Raw genomic sequence first — 20,174 nt, forward strand, 5'->3', positions numbered from 1 at the left:
AACTGACTGGGAGAGACTGGGACTCCTACGGGACTCACGACACATATAGCCCCGTACAACAACACATGACGGCTGCTGATAGAAAATCATACCTACGCTCACCGACCGGTGTAAACCGAACTGAAGCTGCCAACAGCACATCACAGCGCTCTTGCTCTTTTCTCCTGCTCAGTCCTGCTAACTTACACCTCCCCACCCCCTTGCTTTACAGATCTGCCAGAGCGCCAAGAGACCACGCAGGACAGTGCTCGGTATAAAAAAAGTGTAACATAACATATATAGTAGTTCAAGAAGTCACGCCAGAATAAAAGATTTGAAAGTCTTCAAGAGCCAAACTCCTCCCATAGAATTCAATGTGATCATGCTACAACCCTTCAAATGCATGGTCAGTTCTTCCTGTAATAACTTGGAAGCTGATGAACACCCGAGCCAGCAGGTAAGTTATTAAGTAGATTTATTGTAGTTCAATGCCAGGAACAAAACATTGGCATGTCCTCCCTAGTCAGCATAACTCCAACTGCCAAGCTTAGAACCTTCACACACCAACACTCCACTCACACTGACATCACTACATTCCATTCAGCAGTGATGTCATCCACTCAGCTAGTAAGCACATTACAACACTTCTCCCTCCTTTACTTTGTTGGAAACAGATAATGATCACACCTAAACCATCACCAGACAAAAACCCCTGCATATACGTGTGGCCAGCACGTAATGCTCCAACTAGTTATACCACTGGCGACAAGAAACTGCCCCCAGAGAACACCAAAACCCCGACACACCAAGTAACAGGAAAGTGCTCCACCAAAGGAGTAAGAACCCAATAAAACCTACATGGCACCCCCAAGATACTAACACTGTGCCAACACGTTGGGCAACTTGACACATAAGTGTCTACCAAACCCTTATACCAAGTCCTACGCCCATCCTTCCTAGTCAGCATAACTCCAACTGCCAAGCTTAGAACCCTCACACACCAACACTCCACTCACACTGACATCACTACATTCCATTCAGCAGTGATGTCATCCACTCAGCTAGTAAGCACATTACAACACTCTCCCCAAGACATCTTCACTCTGCTAGTCCTTGTCCATGTCTAGTGCTAGTCCTTGTCCTTTTATCCGATCAGTAGGGGGAGGCACACTGCCTTCATCTTTTGTCTTTAGGGGCGGACATTGTCACGGTAGACTGTCCCAAATGCCAGTGTTCAAGTGTATTTAAAAAGAAAAGCTTATGGTTTTTTCCCGTCGCATGCTATGCGCTTTAATTTCACCCTACGCCTGTTGCGTGGTCTTTTTTCTATCTCTATTAGCATCCCTCATTCCATAGCCTTGTTGAGGCAGAGCTGTCGCCAGGCCCCGCCCCCTCCATTGTATTTCTGGCCGCACGTAGCTCTGCGGCAGAAGCAGCTTTAACACCATCGAGAGAAGGTGAAGTATACCATCCTGTAACCATCCACCTCGGGAGCGGAAGCAAAGGACCTTCTGAGCATCGTTTCGTCCTCCGCGGGCCAAAGCAGGAACGTATCCATCCGCTATTCTCAGCCAATACCGGCGATAGGTAAGACAGTACAGTTCTCATAAATACTGTCGGACACCATATTCGTCCGCATAACAATTTCCCAATAGCCCACCAGTGCTCTGGCGATATTAATTTTCAGCACTTGCTTGCAACATCCGCAACCATGTTCGGCCACTCGTATAACATTGCTGTCAACCTATTTATTTTATAAATACGCCACATCCACATTCAGCCGATCAATAAGGTGCAGAACATTTTACCACTCCTGTAACACAGATTTCTGTATAGTCGCACCCTCGGAACCACCCTCTCGCCCACTTGCTGATACCATATACCACCCCCAATATTAACTCCCCCCAACAATATACCTACTACCAATATCAACTTCTCCATCTTCCACCTCCCCATTTATCACTTGCGCACCTATGGTCCATCACCACCATCCCAGTGTATCGAATGCCTTTGAGATGCTAACATCCCTTATCGCACTCTCAACTCACACGCTTTTGGCGGGTGTGAAGCGTCTTGCAATCGGCTCACCCACCCGCCAAGTCCCCTATACGCCCATTCACGGCAATGGGCTCTCATTCGCCCCCCCCCGCCCCAAAAATGTGTTGTCTCATTCCGTGGCGACACCAATGGTTGAGAGCTCTGCACTCTCCCTGTACAACTGATACACCATCGCCTGCACTTTTTACACCACCCAATGTAACACTTACACGCACCCCATAATCACCCCGGTAGTATACTACCTAATCCCCATGTACCAAGCCAGAACACTTTGCTATTGATCACCCCCTGCGACCATACATTACTCGCCGACTCACCTTCCTCCATACGAGCTTCCCCATATATCTGTCTCCCAAGTATTACCTTCTTCTGTGCCCCTTTACACACCACCTGAACCCCATGAATTACTCCCTCACTCCTTAATGCACATGTACCAGGACACACATATTGCCACTATGTCACCTACCCCTAAACCCTTGCACCCTATGTACCATCAATCCATAAATCATTTGAGCGATGTGCAACCCGCCCATATACCATATGCATCCTTTGTAATATAATAATCATAATGTCACGTTTTTATATAGAGAAGCATGGTGGGTTACTACTCCTGATGATAAGCTTAGTACTATTTGGTGATATTTCCCAATTTAATGTTGCAGAGTTTATCGACCTAGAAAATGGGAAGTGCTGGGAAACCCAACAGTGTTGCAAAGCTGTGACTGCAGAACCAGCTCAGATCTCTGAAGCTAATGCTTAATTTGGCAATCCCCAGTACCACCTTTTCGGTACAACACACACCCCACGCATATCTCCCCAGCATACCACCTTCATTCCAATATAATTTCACTTACTATAACCACCATGCTGCCACCACCACTGTTAACCACCAGAAAACCCATATTTTCCCTGTTCTTTTTCTCGAGCAAAATGAACTACCAGTGCCTCTGCCACACAGGCCCCCATACTCTATCCCAAGTCGTATCCCCCATATGGCCTAAATTTCACCTTTTCCTGTATAACACCCGTAGTACCTCTTGACCCTATGTACAGCCTGCCCTCTTATTTTGCCTTTTCGAATTTACCACCTAACCTTTGCACTATGGCCCACTGTAAACTATGCTCACATGTAGCACCTTCCCACCCGTGCCTACTCTGCTGTATGCCACCCATATACCATCAGCCCCACACACGCTACTGCCCCATGCCCCAATGGGCCGAAGTACAGAGGTCCTGTTTACATTTGTTTTTGGCATCACTGCTAACCCATGGAGCTATGTACCGTTTTCTCTTTTTAACACGGCCCATTATCTATGGCATAATATCCACGCCCTATCCCTTTTCACCTGTTCCTAACGGGCCGTTCCAATCCTTTGTCATCTGCCATAGCATCTAATTCTTGCAGTACCTGCTGCGGTTTCAAATCCTCCACCCATTTTCACCGGCAGCAGTAGCTGCATTCAACATTTGTCTTATTCTCCCCAAAAGGTGATTTCCATGATTTGGGACCTTCTCCGGTACCGCATCCTGATGCATCATCACCTGCTTTGATGTCTAACCTTGAGAGGTCATTTTCTGTTTCAAGTCCCGGTGGTTCACGCTTACTCCCACAAGCCAGTCGTGATGATTTACCCTCTGCTCAAATATTTAAACGCAGTTGCTCATTGCCTGCCCCTATAACCAATTGTTCAAAATCCAGTTGCCATTACTTTACCCAAAAGCCAGTCCTAATTTGTTTATGTGTTTATTGCTGAGTAATTCGTGCAGCAATGCCTTACAGAGGACTCATCAACAGCACTGAAAGCTTGGCAGTGTGGGTAGCAAGATTATTTGGGAAGGGGTGTGGGGCGGGCAAGCACCTAACATTAAGCATGACCTCAGAGGTTTTTACGATACGCTCTGCACAAGAGGTGTTGGCTGCTTAAGGTTGTAGCGACCAGGGCACTTTTCGGATTTGAAAGAGAACTCTACAAAGTCGCAGATCTTGGGCTGAAGTGGACAACTTATCAGTGATAGTCTGCCAGCTACAAGGAACAATACAAGTTTGAGGTGGTGCAGAGCAGGTTGGAGTTTAATGCGGTTAGGAATGGTGAGGCATTGTTCATTTTGCGATTGAAGATGGGGTTTGGTATTCAAGGTTGAATGGAGAAGGAGAGCGCAAGATATAAAGGGTGGGGCCATGGTTGGCTTTGTAGAAGTACCATTACTTACCACCTTCCCGATAGCCACACTTCCATCAGCCATCACCTACCCTGAATGCAAGCCTCTTTGTACGCTTCTTACTTCTATTTCCTTCTGTTTCCATGCTTTTCTTTCGTTTTTCCCGTTTTCTCATTGCTCTTGCTTAACATGGGACAACAGGGAAGCACATCCGCTGTTCGTCCATTACATTTCTCACACCCTCGCTGGAGTGGACCTGACTGGTGAGGAGAATGTGTAAACATCTCTGCTAGTCCCTTGCAGGAATCCCCCCCCACCCCCCGTTTCCCTATATCGAGGGAAATGGGTCTGTTCACCTCAATTTTGGTAGCTGTGGAGCATTGACAGAGAATGGGGCATGTCTTCCTCCATAGTGCACCCTAAGAAGGATCAACCAAACTACAGAGTGCTTCCTCCTTTAGGCTGCATGCAGGGAACCATTCCCCAGGCCATGGCAGTGCATCCGCCACAATGCTGTCTCAAGGGAGCATTATCCAGGACATGGGACACTGTCTCCCGCTTGCACTGTAGCATCGTGCTGGTTATGGGATGCATCTGCATGCCCCCATGCTGCACCTAGAGGGGAGGGGCTTCCCCACACTGCAGAGGAAGGGTTTTGCCCACACTGCAGGGGGGGGGCATCCTCCATCATGCTACACATAAGAGGAGCATCGCCAAAGTCCTGCAGTATACTGCACCCATTGAAGAATCACTCAGGCTATTGCTAATAATCCTTCACGCTGCCTCCCATAGGAGCATTACTTAAGTGATGCATCCCACTCCCGTGCTGTACCTGAAGGAGCATTGCCCGGACCGCAGGGTGCCTTATCCTTGCGGCAGCCTGCATGTGGAACAGCTTTAACCAGAACATCGATCACCGTTGTCTTCGATCCTAACTTCAATGGAGCATCTTGTTGGCAGTGGTGTGCATCTTCCCCCAAACTGCACGTGGGATGCCTTGGCCAAGCCATGTCGTGCTCCAATCTCCATGCTGCATTCAGGGGAACATTGTCCAGGCCATGAGGCACACCCCCAGCAACCAATGGATAATCACTGAAGCCAAAGGACATAATCATCTGCTTTGCTGCTTCTGTAGAAGGATGACCAAGCCACCAGGTACAACAGTAAATACTAACAAAAATGAGTACACATATGTACAGCAAGAAATAGCAAACAATGGACCCACCGTGACCTTCCCCTTGCTTTCAACGGCAAAGGTACAAAGTCATTTTGGCATTAGTGATACTAGCAGAGCTAAAGCAAAGAAAATAGTTGTAGTAACGTGACCGCCTAGTCTGAATAGGAACTTTAAGGGAAATACTCTTGTAATAAATTGCTGGGTGGAAAGAAGTTTGTATTACAAAGGGATATTTGTCCTATAGTTAAAATCATTTCCACTTGCCTCGAGTCCCTGCCAGCTGTTCGGATGAACAGTGCTACCTCTAACCCTGGGGTAGATTCAGGGATACTGAAGGGTCCTCGCAAACTATAGTCCGTTGAGAACCTGTCTGTAGACAACCAGGAAACCCAAGTGTAAAGAGGAATGTGAAATTTCTGGGAGAAAGATGTGGGTAGCACAGATGAGACCAATAGCCAAATATCAGGGGATGGATTTATATTAGTGACCATAAGCTAAATTCCTAAAGCTCACAGTGGAACATATTCGTAAGGCAGATGAGATCCCTCAGAGTTAAATGTGATGGGCCGAACTATGGGACATGGCTGTGATTCAGAAAATCTCAGCGTTGCTGAATAACTGTTGGACAACATATTCATTTCCAGGCTGCCTTTATACCAACAATAAGGGTGCTGAGGGGTTCAGACCATGTCTACTAGCTCTGACTCACTTAAGCCATATTCCAGCTTCCTCATAAGTACGCCACTTGTTGTCGGATCTGTCTAGGCCATTCTTAGAGGTGAACGCAAATCTTCTCTTATGGTCTTGAAATGTTCGACAGACAATGGAGGACCTTGCTCATGGCTGTTCCGTTCCATTGCTGATAACATTGTGTGACTTGAACTGGGATCCACGTCGGATTTCATGCTTGTGACTGATTATTTCAAAACTATTTATTTATTGTATCTTGATTACAATGATGAATACAAATATACATAAGTCAGGGGGAAGCACAGGAGGGCTGCATTCTGCTGGTTGCTCTCTTTTAATTGAGAGACAACAACACACTCGTCAGACTCATGCGATGCTGTTTCCTCCCTATACACAGATATCCCTTCTCTTTTAGGGTCAGTGTCCCATCTCCTATTTTGAAGAACCGAGTAGCACAGCATCTTGCAGAGATTGCGTCTTTGTTAGATAAACTCATGTTTTAGTTGCTGGGTCCTTTCCCCAGAAACTAGCAACATCTTACAAAGGATACCTATGTGGCACTAGTCCATTACGTTGCTGTAACCGTGCCAGATTCCCTACCATGATGCTATTCCACCTATGTGTTCTTTCCATCTCGTTGCTTCTTAGATGCTGCTGCTCTACCCCTCTTTGTGCCCTGCCCCCACCATTTCCTCATTGCACTTATGGTGCTGCTTCTTAACTGCTAGCCAAACTCATTTCTTGTATCCACCCCTCTCGTTCCTCCAGCCACATCTGTGGCTTAACTGCCACTCATGCCGGCCTCTGGGTTCCATGTCCTGCCCCCAGTTTAGCCATGAGCACCAGAGCATGCATGTCTGCAAGAACGTTTCAATCAGCAGCAGTGGTCTTCGGCTACTCCCTGTCTAGGCAACCCTATGTACGCCACTGAAAAACAAGGGCCCCTACACTGACATGATGTGCTTCGCTCTGCTCCCTTTCGATACTTATGAAAGGCTACATGAAACCCTATACAAAGCCAACACCTTTGCCACTTTCCTCCACATCCTTGATCAGGCTCCGACTTCTGTTCTATTCCCAGTTTGTTTATCAAAGGGGCATTCAACTGACGCACGTCTGATGTCACTCTGTGGCGGTGATTAAATGTCGAGCCGATCATACGTTTTTGGTGATTTACTTGGGAACTTGTACAGGGAGTGGGCCAAATAATAAAGGGAGCAGACCTAAACTGCAATTCTAGTGTCAGAATAAGTGGTGGTGTTCTTCCCAGGTGGGGTGCAGGGAAACCAAAACTCAAAGTGGTTTCCAGCCTCACACACTTCTGGGGTTTCTTTCCTGGGTGGGCAGTCCAAGTTGTACAAAACCAAAGTCCCTAGTAACACGTCTTTATCTACCCAGTGTCTGGGATTTGCCTTCTCCCAGATTATGTGGCAGTCCTTTGTTTCGCACTGGGTTCAAATTGACCTCTCCCTCTTTCCTCTTCCTCTTCTTTTCAACCTGTTCTTATTGGTTGCTCGCACCTTGTCCTTTTCCAGATTTCCCACTGTTCGTTCTGTCAGATGATATGCCACTAAGAAAACGTGGGGGAATCTCGATGAGCTTCAAAACTCTATGATGTGGACCAGGAGAGCTTAGTGGGGTTCGGGATGGCGAACTACCCAACTGCCCGTCTAGTGACACCTATCTTTATCCCCAGAGACCGGGCTTCCATCTTGCTCACTTTAACTTTTTTAACACGTGCTATTTCCCAGGCTTCATTTTATATCCTCTTGCTTCTATCTTCCCCCTGGCTGGCCCATGTATCCCTCTACAGCTTCTTGCCCCTTCTCTCTTACAAAAGTGCACGCTTCTATTAAGTTTTCATCAACTTTCTTGTCTCCTATCCAAGGCTGTCACATTCTGTAACCACCTCCGATCTGCATTCTCCATTTGAGATGCGCTGTGTACTTGCTCCTGGTTCCCCAGCTCACTGAGTGATGTGTAACACTCAGGGGCTGGTTTTAGCTCTTGCTGATCAATCCTTAATTTCGAGCCTGAAAGAGTAGCACCTAATCAGAGGAATGATGACCGACAATGGTCAGTCTGATGATCCAATCCAGACGTGTTACAAAAGTGTTTTCTAGGACAGCCTGTATGGCCTCCCTGCTGGCCTGCCAAATACATTTGGCTCACTCTTGGAATGGATCATCAAAGTGAACATTGTCTGTGACCAGTCATCCGAATAGAGGATGGGAAGCAATGGCCCTTTTAAAAAGCCCAGGATCATGAGACCTTGTTTATTTTTTCTATGTTGGAGCAGGTCATTGCTTTCCTTTGACTGTTCCTCTTGAGTCTCCCACTGCCTCTTTCTTCCAGCCAGGGAATTCAGTTTGCCGGATTGGGGTCAAGTTTGACCTCATCTGGCAAGGTTTGTGTCGGTTCTCCAGAAGGGCATTGTGGGGAGTTGTTTGTTCTCAGAACATAATTTCGGGTAGTTCTTTCCTTATCCTGCATATATGCTAAGACATCCCTTTACTGTAGTGCCTTAGTGGGCGTTATTCAGAAGGATGTTGCAAAATTGGACACATCCAGACTCCTTTTCCAGAAGCATTATCCTCAAGTTAGTCTTTTTGGGCCACTAAGTAGACAGCTGCTCGAAAAGCTTTGCAGGGAGCCAAGCATAGCTTGTCGGGGTAGAGGGAAATGTAATCGCAAAACCTGAGGTGTTAATGGTTAGACTGGAAGTACCAGAGTCCTGGGTACCAGTAAGATTCCAAATGGTTTTTAATATTGTACACAGAGGGGAACATTCAAGTTGTATTAGCTGCCAGAGCTGTGGCACGGGGAAAGCTCCTGGCCTTGGGTGAAAAGGATTCATGTGATGGAGCTAAACCTTTACAAGCCTTCATTGCACTTTGTCCCATTTAGGAAGCAACTGTTAACTCAAGATATCGGAATACCCCTTCTTTCAGACTACCGGCTACCACCTAAAACAAAAAGAAGGCTCTGTAGTAATAGGGTGAGAATAGATGAATCGATGAGCTTGGTGCAGGGGCATGAGCTAAGTGGAGTTAATGTGCAGAGTCTACTGTAGTCAACAAGGTCTAGTGGTTGTTGCGCCCTAGGTTTGCCCTTCAGTTCACTCCCAGTCCCTGGCTATTTCAAGTGCCCTAGCATGCTTTTAATTTTGCCTTCACTTTTCTTCAGAAGATGAGTTGCCCTCCAGGGATCTGTAACTACAGCACCTGGAGGGTAGCAATATCTTCTTTTTCTCAACTCTGATCATTTTAGGACTAGGATCTGGGCTGTAACCTACAGCAGGCTAGTTGTGCTGCTCGCCATCAGTTTTCTCTGGCTGTGTCCATTTTCTGGGCTTGATCTGCTCTTGAAGTCTGACCTCTCTCTCAGTATATGAATTATTTGGATTAGCTACCTGTGGGTCTCTGCTTTCACTGCTCTCTGCTAACACACCAAACTCTGCAACGCCATCATAATGCCCACATAACATTATTTGTGGGCCTACCTCGAATTGTCTCAATAATCCCGGATTGATGTGTCTGGGCTTTGTGGTCCTACCTCCTCCCCATGTTTTCTCCTTTCTTTTATTGGAATGTATTGCTGGTTTCCTACTGATCCATGTTCCTCTTGGGCCAAGGTCTCAAAACTACTGGCCACCATCTTTGAATCTGCCAGAGCTAACATGGCAGGTTAGCAGTCATGCTTTTCGGCTCCCTGCACGGTGAGTGAATCTATCCTCTCAATAGCAGCTTTATCCTGCTGCGTTGAATTCCCATGTGCTGGGTTAAGGGATGGCACTTCGAAGAGCATGGAAGCCAGTGACCACCACCCACTCTAAGTAAGTCTCATATAAGACAAATGGGGGAACCCACCAGGCTCCCCAGTCCATCCCTAGTTTGCTGTGCTTGACCCCTTTTGTTGCCTGGAGGAACCCCTTTCTGGTTATGATAGGTTTTGGAGATTATGTAGGTTGCAGCGTTCCACTTAAGCCAGAGACCACTGGGAAGTTCAAAATAGGAAATATAATTAACTTCAATGAGAATTAATGTAACCTTAATGGTATGATCCTCATCTTGTGTAATACTTCACAAAGATGTGATGTTGTAGCCTCAGTAGGTTGTAGATCAGCTCCTGCGGGTGTCCATGGTGCCCTGGGCTTAATGAAACCTTGGCGAGTGGACCCGCAACATGCTTTGCACATAAATTAACCCCTGAAAGAAATATAGTTCCTCAGGTTGAGCGCTAATCACAGCACCCGCTCACAAGTGTGAAACAGCTGTCAATTATTAATCACTTGCAGAGTCTACTGGTGGATAAATGTGGGTAGGAAGAACTAAGTAGGAAGGGAGACCATGAGTTAGAATGAGGAAAAGAGTTGGTAATGGTGAGGAAGGGGAGAAACCAGCAGGAATTAGGATCAGTAGAGTGAGGAGCGGGTAGGAGGAGGTGTAAAAAAACTGTAGAGAGGAAGAACAGAGCAGACTAAGGAGAAATGGGAGGTAATGCCAGGTAAAAATGTACAGATCGCCCCAGTGGTTGAGGAGAAGACCAGAGAGGGAGAAAAGAATAGAGCAGTGTAAAACATCAGTGGGGAAAGGATATGAGAGGGAGAGGGAGAGAGAGTGAGAGGGAAGAGGTGGTCAAAGTCAGAGAGCAGAGAGCCAAGGTGAGAGAAATCTGAGTCCCAAGCCACTAAGGAGGCTCCTAGCTTGATGGTGGGGGACTAGTACTCCAGGAAGTTCCTGGCTTCGAGTTGTCTGTTAATCACACTGCCGTGACATTGTGTACAACATGTCCATCTCTCCATGTACCCAAGTCTCTGTTCTTTTTGGACACCCGTCCACGCTCCACATCAGGGCTTCTTAGACTTTGGGTGGCACAGTGTTGAATTTGTCTGCTTGCAAGCAGACTTGAGGGTCAAGTTCAAGAAGAGCAACAGGCTTGCAGCATGTACTATAGCACTCGCAAACCTCTCCCTATGCTGTGGAGCCATGTTTCTCTGTCTTCGGGTACCACTCCACACTTGATACGCTATCACGGGGATCCTTCCTGACCTCCTGCGTAACACATCTCCTGGTCGATCACAGTGGGTGGGTTTTCCTACTTTGTTCGTTGTGTGGTTCTCTGTAGGTGCATTTAGGGGAGATTGGAAGGGCTCTGGGAGAACCCCCAGGTATCACTTGCAGGGGTCGTATTATGCAGCAGGGGCTTATACTGCCCCGTAGCATCTCCCTATGAGTGAAGCTGTTAAAGATTTAAGTAATTCCGTACTTATCTAAATTGAATGTATCTACTCTGCCATTTACAGAAACCTCACATCGTCTATGTCTCCAAGCGATTGTTGCTGCTAAAACATTTTATTTTGAAATATTACATCTGATAATATGAGCAGTGTGAGAGGCTTGAGGAAATTGGCATGTTGAATTAAATGATGTGTGCAACTTTTAAAAAGTAAATCTTTGAAATAATCTTCCAGGTTTAAATGTAATGTAGGATCTTAAATTTGGGATCCTGTATGTTATTTAGGTCCTGCTTTAAAATATGTTTTACAGTGGGGGGCTCAGGGCCCTGAAACTCTAGTAAGAGCCAAACACCTCATGATTTCCCTTTTCTCTTCTCTTTCCCCTTCTAGGAGACGCCAGATCAGCCACCATGACGCATCAGTACCCCGCCCTCACTCCAGAGCAGAAGAAGGAGCTGGCTGACATTGCACAGCGCATTGTAGCTCCTGGAAAGGGAATCCTTGCTGCAGATGAGTCCGTAGGTGAGACTCACACACTCAGTTGGGGAAACAGGGGGAATAATATGTGTAATTCCATGTTCCACCCATGTACTCCTCAAGAAGGGCGCTTGTTTACAGTGGCAAATGTTTTGGTTATAACCTGGGGGTGTGCATGACCCTTGAGTTTGACCCTTGATTCCCTTGGGATTGTGGAATAACCCGGATTTCCGAAACATGGAGTGGATTGTTTCCTTTTTTGTTGTTTCGGAATAACAGATCCTTGACCAAGTCAGTTGGGCTGGGCTGAAAGGGGTGGCGAGTGGATATCAGGCTATGCCCTTATTGAGAAGATTAGCATGGTGCATAATAGGGAGTGGATTTACTGATGTGTAGGTAGTCCGCTCCCCCATTAGTGGGTGATACAATAAACCTTATTAATGACAATATATAATTCATGATTTATTGTCTCAAGTTTGCGGTATCCTTAATGTGCTTATATCAGCCACTTAAAAAAAAATACATTTGATTATTGTAAAAATACATTTTTACAAGACAGTAATAAAAAGAAATTAAGATACAACTGTAATTCTAATTGGGTTATTGCCTTGTGATGGGTCTAATATATCAAAGTAAACAATGCTTATTGAGGAACCAACTTTTATTCAGTATCTTGCTGGATCCATACAATTTTTCTAAATCAATTTTACAGGGCACCTTATCTTTTGAGTTCTGACTTCATAGTCCTCATTTGTTTCAATTAGTTGGGCAATCCCACATCACCATCTGGTGCCCTTTCCGAGCTCACGCCCCTACATTTCTCACACATGCCTTACTTCATTGCATCTGAGCTATGATAGATAAAAACCGTGTTATTGCAGCAGCACTCAGGGTGCCAACCGTCCCGTCTTGTCCTGTGAAATGTAGACATCAAAGTTGAATGGTGCCTGACAGACTCCCATACCTTGTCAGTCACATATTTGTGCTTCCCACGGCTAGTTATTTCAAACAAAAGCCTTTTCAATGCTGTTTTGTATGTTGCACATACCACATTGACACCCCAAGTCAGTAGCTCTTACTGTTTCAGCACATTGTTACTGATACAACATGACCCACTGTACTACTAGGTCACACTATGACCCACTTATTGATTAGCCCTACCCCAAGCATCTGTTGTAACATGAAATATCGTGTTTCTACTACTGTGCTTTCAGCACGCTTCCCTTAACACAGCCACATTGTTTAAACTGCCACATGGAACAGAAACAGCTTTGAACTTAAAGGAGATTATTCTCTGACCCACTTGGCAATTCCTCTGGCTTTACTTTTCATAGTTAAGCTTCAGCTTGACTCTCAATTTTGGGGCAGAAATTATGTGCGTGCTTCCGAGGTTAATCCCAGTGGGATAGGCATGTTTGCACACGCTTTTACCTCATGTTTATTGATCCCTGCTGACTCTCCCTAAGTTGGGGCATGGTTGATGACTGGGATGGAGTCATTTGCATGTGGTTGATGGCCTTCTGTAATGCCACAACTAACTGTAAAATTAAAGCCACTTGGCTGCCTCTACCCTACAGCCCTCTGTGTATCCAGGGCTGTGGAGTTTCCATTTCTAATGCCTGTGCCATGGTGTCGCCCTCAAGCTCCCTGAAACTTGTTTCTTGTCCGTGGTATCAACACATCCCCTTTCATTCCAGGGAGCATGGGCAAGCGCCTGGATCCGATTGGGGTGGAAAACACAGAGGAGAACCGCCGACGCTACCGCCAGATCCTCTTCAGTGCTGATAAGCGGATGCAGCAGTACATCGGGGGTGTCATTTTCTTCCATGAGACAATGTACCAGAACTCCGACTGCGGCACTGACTTTGTCCAGATCATCAAACGTAAAGGGATTGTAGTAGGGATCAAGGTACTGCACTAAAGAAGATCACATTCTGGTGGCCAGGATGCCACATTTTGAGGGAAGTAGTCCAAAAGGAATATATAGGTCAACACAGGGTATTGGGTGTTTGCCATGGGGGTAATGGGAGGTGCTTGGAGAGGGGACTGCATGGGAGTGATCCACAGTGGCGACTCCACTACAGAAGCTGCTGCTAGTGAGGGGGCAAATATCCCATGTGGAAGAGATCCACAGGTGAGGTGGAGGGTGCCACGGCAATATGAAGGGCGATGATGCCAGGTTGAGGGGCTTCCACAGGGAGGTTATGTATTAGTTTTCCATGAGCAAGGAGGCAGGTGTCATGTTGCGATGGGGAATGCCACTGTGGAAACTGCTACAGGGGTGCTTGAGGGGATGCCACGGAGGTGGGGATTATACCTGAAGAAGCTTGACATATGACTACATGCAGGTCAAAGAAGGTCTATATTGCCATCCCAGCCTCTTGGCAGTGATTGAAGGTAAGATATACATGGCTACTAAGAGAGAAGAAAAGAAGACCTATGGGTATTGGTGTGTGTAGGGACTGTCATCTGGTCTCAGATCCAGGACTGCAAGGCTCAGAGGTGTAAATGTGTACCCTATCCAAACAAGTAACCTAATTCCCAAATTATATACCCAGTTGTGGATAAGAGCACCCAATGGTAAGAGCGAGAAACAGAGCAACAGATGGCAGCTTAAACCAAGAACAGCGACCAGCCTGCCAAGGCAACCCCAATAAGCACACTTCTACCTCTGTTGAAGCTGTAGCAGACCAGAATGCTATTGCACCGAAGGTGAAAGTGGAATAGCTTCCAAGGGGTGACAACAGCCAGAGTTCTTGCATTGCAATAAATGGCAAAAACAAAGTTCCATAGAGCAAATGTTACTTGGATGAGAGCAGGTGAAAAGCTCAAATTTAGAATATAGAATTAGTAATCTACATTGCTAGATAAAGAGCTGTAGTTTCAAAGACAAAATGGCCCATGTCATTCTTTTAAAAAGGCACTGGAAAAGCACTTCAAGGATAGCATACATCATTCGAAGAGCAACAACCTGCAGTGCAAACAGGTCATTTCTGTATCCCTTCGGTGAGATGTATGTGCTCCTACAGAGACTGAGCTTGAGAATGCTGAGTTGTGCCTGTGCTGACTCTGTCCCATGCATTCTATCTGTCATTTAATCTGCACCAATGAAATGCCAGGCACACCCTTTCAGCCTCAGCAGGCTTCCCTACAGCGGATTCCAGTGAGAGTCAGGTGCTTTGATAGCGTTTCGAAATCCTGAAGTGGGGCTGCACCAGAGAAGCCCATACAGCTCCTCCTGCTAGTGTTGTCCTTCCTGTCTGTTACTGTTAGGCCCCAGAAGCTTGAAACCATTACATGCAACCCCAGAGATCTCTCTAGGGCTTCTTTCCACATTATGGGAGCTCCTCAAGAGTCTTTGGGAAAACAGACCGAACTTGGGCAGAGGCGGGGTACTGATGTGTCATGGTGGCAGGGGCGTGAACAGAGAACCCAGGGACTGAACTATCCATGGATAGACAGCTTGAGTGGGTTGCAGTAGCTCAAAACTGCAGCAAAGAGACATGGGGCCTCATTACAGGTCGGGCGGTCCGGAAATAACAGTGGCGGTAAACCCGCCGCCACTGTTAATTCCGGACCGCCCGATCCCGAGTCCTACAGGCGGGAGGTGGCGTTCCCGCCAGAACGGACCTGGCGGGTTTACCACCACCCGCCTGCAGGCGGACGAGGAAACACCGGCACCATCACAAGATGGTGGCAGTGTTTCCATGATCCCCATTCCCATTGAGTCAATGGGAATGGGAATTTACACCATTCCGCCTCCGGAATTCCCGGGTTGTAATGCCCCGGTAATTCCGGGAATCACAGAGGCAGAATGGTAATACGAGTCCGGCGGTAACCAGGCGGTTTTACCACCTCGGTTACCGCCGGACATGTAATGAGGCCCATGGTGTTATGAAGGTTTGATGGACATATAATTTTGTCTTTGAGTGTGGGGGGAAAAACCCTCTAAAATGGTGATGATTTGTATCTAATCCATTGAGGGCAATCTCTTGCCCAACAGAGGTATGTGTTTGGAACAACCAGAGGCTTACATCTTACCTAGCATGGGTTGCTACTTGCCTTTTGGGGTGGTCTCTATGAAGCTTGGCTGCCTCTTCACTCGTAAACTTGCTTTACTCTATTCACAGGTTGATAAAGGTGTCGTTCCTCTGGCTGGGACTGATGGCGAAACCACAACTCAAGGTAGGCAGTGTTCCTGCACACCAGGCAGGGGGATTGCATGCAGGCCACTATGTTATAGTAGACAACTTAGATTTGGCACTCCCAGCAGTAATCCATGGGAGGCTCATTCATCTATGGTGAGTTCCAGGTAATTGATTTACATGTACATTTTGAATAGTCACCGGGTTGTTTATTTGCCTATATCTATACAGATTGTAATTGGTGACGATGTATGTAATGTCAGTCTTGCGATACCCCGTTCACGATTTTCATGTCCTTAATGTAGTAACTACTATATAACATGCCTTTGTAAAGCATTGAGAGAATAAGCTTGAGATTAATGTGCAGAAATCTGAGATCTTGATTCTTAAGAACCTTCAAGGAGCTCATAAAAGAAAGGACTACCAACTCCTCAAATCGAGGTTGAGCAGTAATATCCTGAAAGTTGTAACAGAGGTAGCCTGCTTGGGTATTACGATGAGTGCAAGTATTAATGATGAACCTATGGTGAAAAAGATTGTCGCCAAGTGTAAACAACTTGCCGCCCAAGCAGGGAAATTACATGAAAAATGTGGGAAATATTCCATAGTTCCTGTGGTACGTTTTTTCAGGAGCAAAATCATCCCAGCACTTACGTATGGAGTTGAGACCATGTTAGGCTGTTTCCTGTAAGCTCTGGTCACAATGTGAGCATGTGATATGTAGAAGGATATTACAATTGCCTAAGGGCTATCCAACTGCCTGTATGAGGTATGAGCTGAGTTTATCGTCCGTTAACGTAATCGTGATATGGAATACGTTATCTCTATATAGGAAGGTAGCGGGAGCTGATAACATCCCCCAATTTAGCATTTTAACCAATATCACGGCTGACCATACTGAAGACCTACTAGGCAGCTGGAGATCCACCTGCAAAACTATATTAAAACAGCTGAACACAGATAAAGGAACTCTTGTGTCTAACCCAATCGCAGTAAAAAAACAAATCTACGAACAAGACTGGATGGAGACATATGATAAAAGAATGCTCCACCTGAAGCTAAGAAACTAAATGTGTTACCAAAGTATATGAGAAAATTCCCATACAAAAGGAGAAGATTAACTTTTCTAAAATTCAGGCTAAATGCATGGGAAACAAAAGAAACGTCATATCAAAAAGAGTATAGCCCTCAAGAACAAGCCTGTTTATGTAATGATTCTGCGGAATCATTGAAGCATTTGGTGCTGTTCTGCCCTAAAATGGGCAATGAAAGAAAGAGATGTTTTGGTCAGGAGTTGGACAAATATCTGGCGTACTATAGAGGAATGGTGGATAATAATGCATCAAGGCGAAAGCAATAAGTTGATATTCACATTAACATCTTTTCTAAACATTTTAGTACGAACTGTGAAAATGAACAGTGATGCGGTAAAAGATGAATTCTGGGGAATCTCTTGGAACTGGTTAATAGTATAGCGCTATACACCAATAAGAAATAGATGTGTAATAGTTTTATGATCTAATTTTTGTTTCGCAAAGGCAATCTTAATTTTTGAAAACATTTTATTTTATAATTAGAAATGAAGATGTATCCTAACTGTTCTTCTTTTTCTTTTTTAAAGGTTGTAATAAACAAAACAAAAATATTTTTTTAAAAAAATGAATTTAGGTGCAAAACGTGGGTGTGCGCGCAAAACCACTTTGTCCTTATGAATAGCAACAAATGGGTCTTGAACTGAGAGAGCCTGCAGTTCACTAACTCTCCTAATAGAGATAATAGCCAACACAAAAGCGGCCTTATAGGTGAGAGCCTTAAGACTAGCTTTGTGCTTTGGCTCAAAAGGAGGGCCCATAAGTTTGGTAAGGACAACGTTCAAGTCCCATCTTTTTACCCCTTCCATGAAAGCCTTAATTGCAGGGACTTTCTACTTTGAAACCTTGCTTTGAGATGTGGTGTAGGCAGAAAGGGCAGCAAGGTGGACCTTTTTAGTGAATTAAAAACAAGTCCTGAGTCTAAAAGGATTTTATGTGTGGGTTAACAGTCAATTCGGTTGATGTTACAAGTCTTGCACCAAAAGACAAAGCGTTTCTATTTACAGTAATACCAGTGCCTAGTATTAGGGTTCTGTGCCTATTTAAGAATGTCTATACATCTTTGAGGCAGCTGCTAATGCCTGAACTCTATGACCTCAGGCGCCATGCTGCTAAGTTGTGGGTTTGAGGGCATGGGTGCAGTGTTATCCCCTGGTCTTGGGACAGCATCTTGTATGGGCAAGGCAGCTTTACTCGAGGGAAACGTGACATTCTCATAAGATGTGAGAACCACGGCTGACGAGCCCACATTGGTACTATCAGGATTGGTGTAACTTGTTCCTGGTGCATCTTGTGAACTATCCTGTTGAGAGGGACCGGGGAAAAGCATAGGCACATTTCCCTGACCATGTTATCCAGGGACTGTTCCCCTTGGACTGTCTTTGGGGATACCTAGAGGTGTAATCTGGGCACCGTGCGTTCTACTGTGCTGCAAAAAGGTTGATATATGGATATCTGCATTCTGCAAACACTTTGTCTAAAATGTGTTTGTGCAAGCGCGACTCATGCTCTACAGGTAGCTGCACGTCTCTGCTGAGCATGTCTGCCAGAAGATTGTGTTCCCCTGGAATATTTTGTGACAGGAGGAACATGCTGTGTTTGAGTGCCCATTTCCAAGTGCTCTGTGGCAGTTTGGACAGCCCTGGAGAGTGAGTGTCCCCCTGTTTGTTCAAGTAATACATTGATGTGGCGCTGTCTGTGAGGACCACATTGGTCTTCCCTTGCAGTTTTCTTTGAAAGGCTTTTAGGGCTTTGAACACATCAAGTAGTTCTAACAGGTTGATCTGTGTGTTTGCTACTGATTGGGGCCACGTGCCGTGCAATGTCTGGTGTAGAAGGTGTGCTCCCCCCCTGACAGGGATGCGTCCGTGGTGAGAGTGGCTACTACCGCAGAGGTGGTGAAGGGATTTGCCCTTCCATTGGTTCTCCTTCGAGCACCACTGCAGAGACTGACGAGGGCTGTTGAGACAACCACTAGATCGCCCCATTGACAATTTGCTTGGCACTATTGGCTTGAGAGTCACTCCTGCATAAGACGCGTGCACAGATGGGCGTGTGGAAGATGCAGAATGTCATCATCCCCAAAATCCGCAAGTCTTTCCGTACGGTTACCTGACGACTGGCTACATACAGAGGCATCTGAAACATGTTTTGAACCCTCTCTCTGAAGGGGAAGATGAGCCCATCTTTTGTCTGAATTAGTACCCTCAGTAATTGTTTCACTTGGATGGGGACAAGACTTGACTTTTTCTCGTTGATGGAGGACCCCAGGCTGAAAAGAAGGTTTATAGTCTTTTGGGAGTTCTCCAAACACGCAAGTCTCCAATGGTGTGCCAGTCATTGATATATAGGTACACCGGAAGACTGTGTGCGCGGATGAGCTGACGCCACTGCCAGTAACTTGGTAAACACCCTTGGGGCTAAGGCAATGCCGAAGGGGAGTACCTTCAACTGATAGAGAACACTCACTATCTTGAACCTTAGGTACTTTCTGTGTGCTGGCAACATTGAAATATGAAAGTATGCATCTCTAATTTCCAAGGTGGTTATGTAATCCCCTTGTTTTAGCAACGCGACTACCGCCTGCAGAGTTGTCCTCCTGAACTTTTTAGGCTTGACATACTTGTTTACAAGTCGCATGGTTTGATCCTTTTTGGGTACAAGGAAGTATATTGAATAAATACCCTTGTTAACCTGAAGATATGGGACGAGTTTGATTGCTCGCTTTTGCAGCAGGGTTCGTACTTCCTCCCAGGAGGATGTTCCGGAGACAGCCTTCTGTTCTTTGGCAGGCGATATCGGGGTGGATGAAGAAACTCGATACAATAACCGTTGCTCACAGTCTTGAGCACCCACTGATCTGAGGTTATTCTCTCCCATGTTTGGATGAAGCATGTTATCATTCTCCTACTGGAGAGGAATGGGGGGCCTGAATCAGAGTAATTTGCAGGCAGGGGAGCCTCTGGCTGCTGCATTGAGTCCTCTACCTTTGCCACACCGAATTCCCCTTTGTTAAGGTGTTTGATAGGTTCTGGATGTTCCTTGACTAGAATACCAGGATGATCCCTCTGTACCATAGGGACCCTGAGCTGTGCGGGTAAAGGACTGCCCGCAAAATGACCAGCGGTTATTGAAAACCCTATTTTGTACATAGTCTG

The 20,174-nt window shown here is 45.9% G+C and overlaps 1 protein-coding gene across 1 annotated transcript in view; it reads left to right on the forward strand.

Moving 5' to 3' along the window:
- The first annotated feature begins 1,059 nt into the window (after positions 1-1,059).
- Positions 1,060-20,174, forward strand: part of ALDOC (aldolase, fructose-bisphosphate C) — a 107,465-nt gene continuing 88,350 nt past the window's right edge. Inside the window, exons 1-4 of the mRNA XM_069615336.1 lie at positions 1,060-1,566; positions 11,694-11,825; positions 13,478-13,689; positions 15,911-15,965. Of these exons, the coding sequence (XP_069471437.1) occupies positions 11,714-11,825; positions 13,478-13,689; positions 15,911-15,965 (379 nt within the window). The 5' untranslated portion in view covers positions 1,060-1,566; positions 11,694-11,713. The remainder of the gene's footprint in view (positions 1,567-11,693; positions 11,826-13,477; positions 13,690-15,910; positions 15,966-20,174) is intronic.

Source organism: Ambystoma mexicanum, chromosome 9 (genome assembly GCF_040938575.1).
Source record: "Ambystoma mexicanum isolate Mex_15411 chromosome 9, UKY_AmexF1_1, whole genome shotgun sequence".
NCBI classification, from domain to species: domain Eukaryota; kingdom Metazoa; phylum Chordata; class Amphibia; order Caudata; family Ambystomatidae; genus Ambystoma; species Ambystoma mexicanum.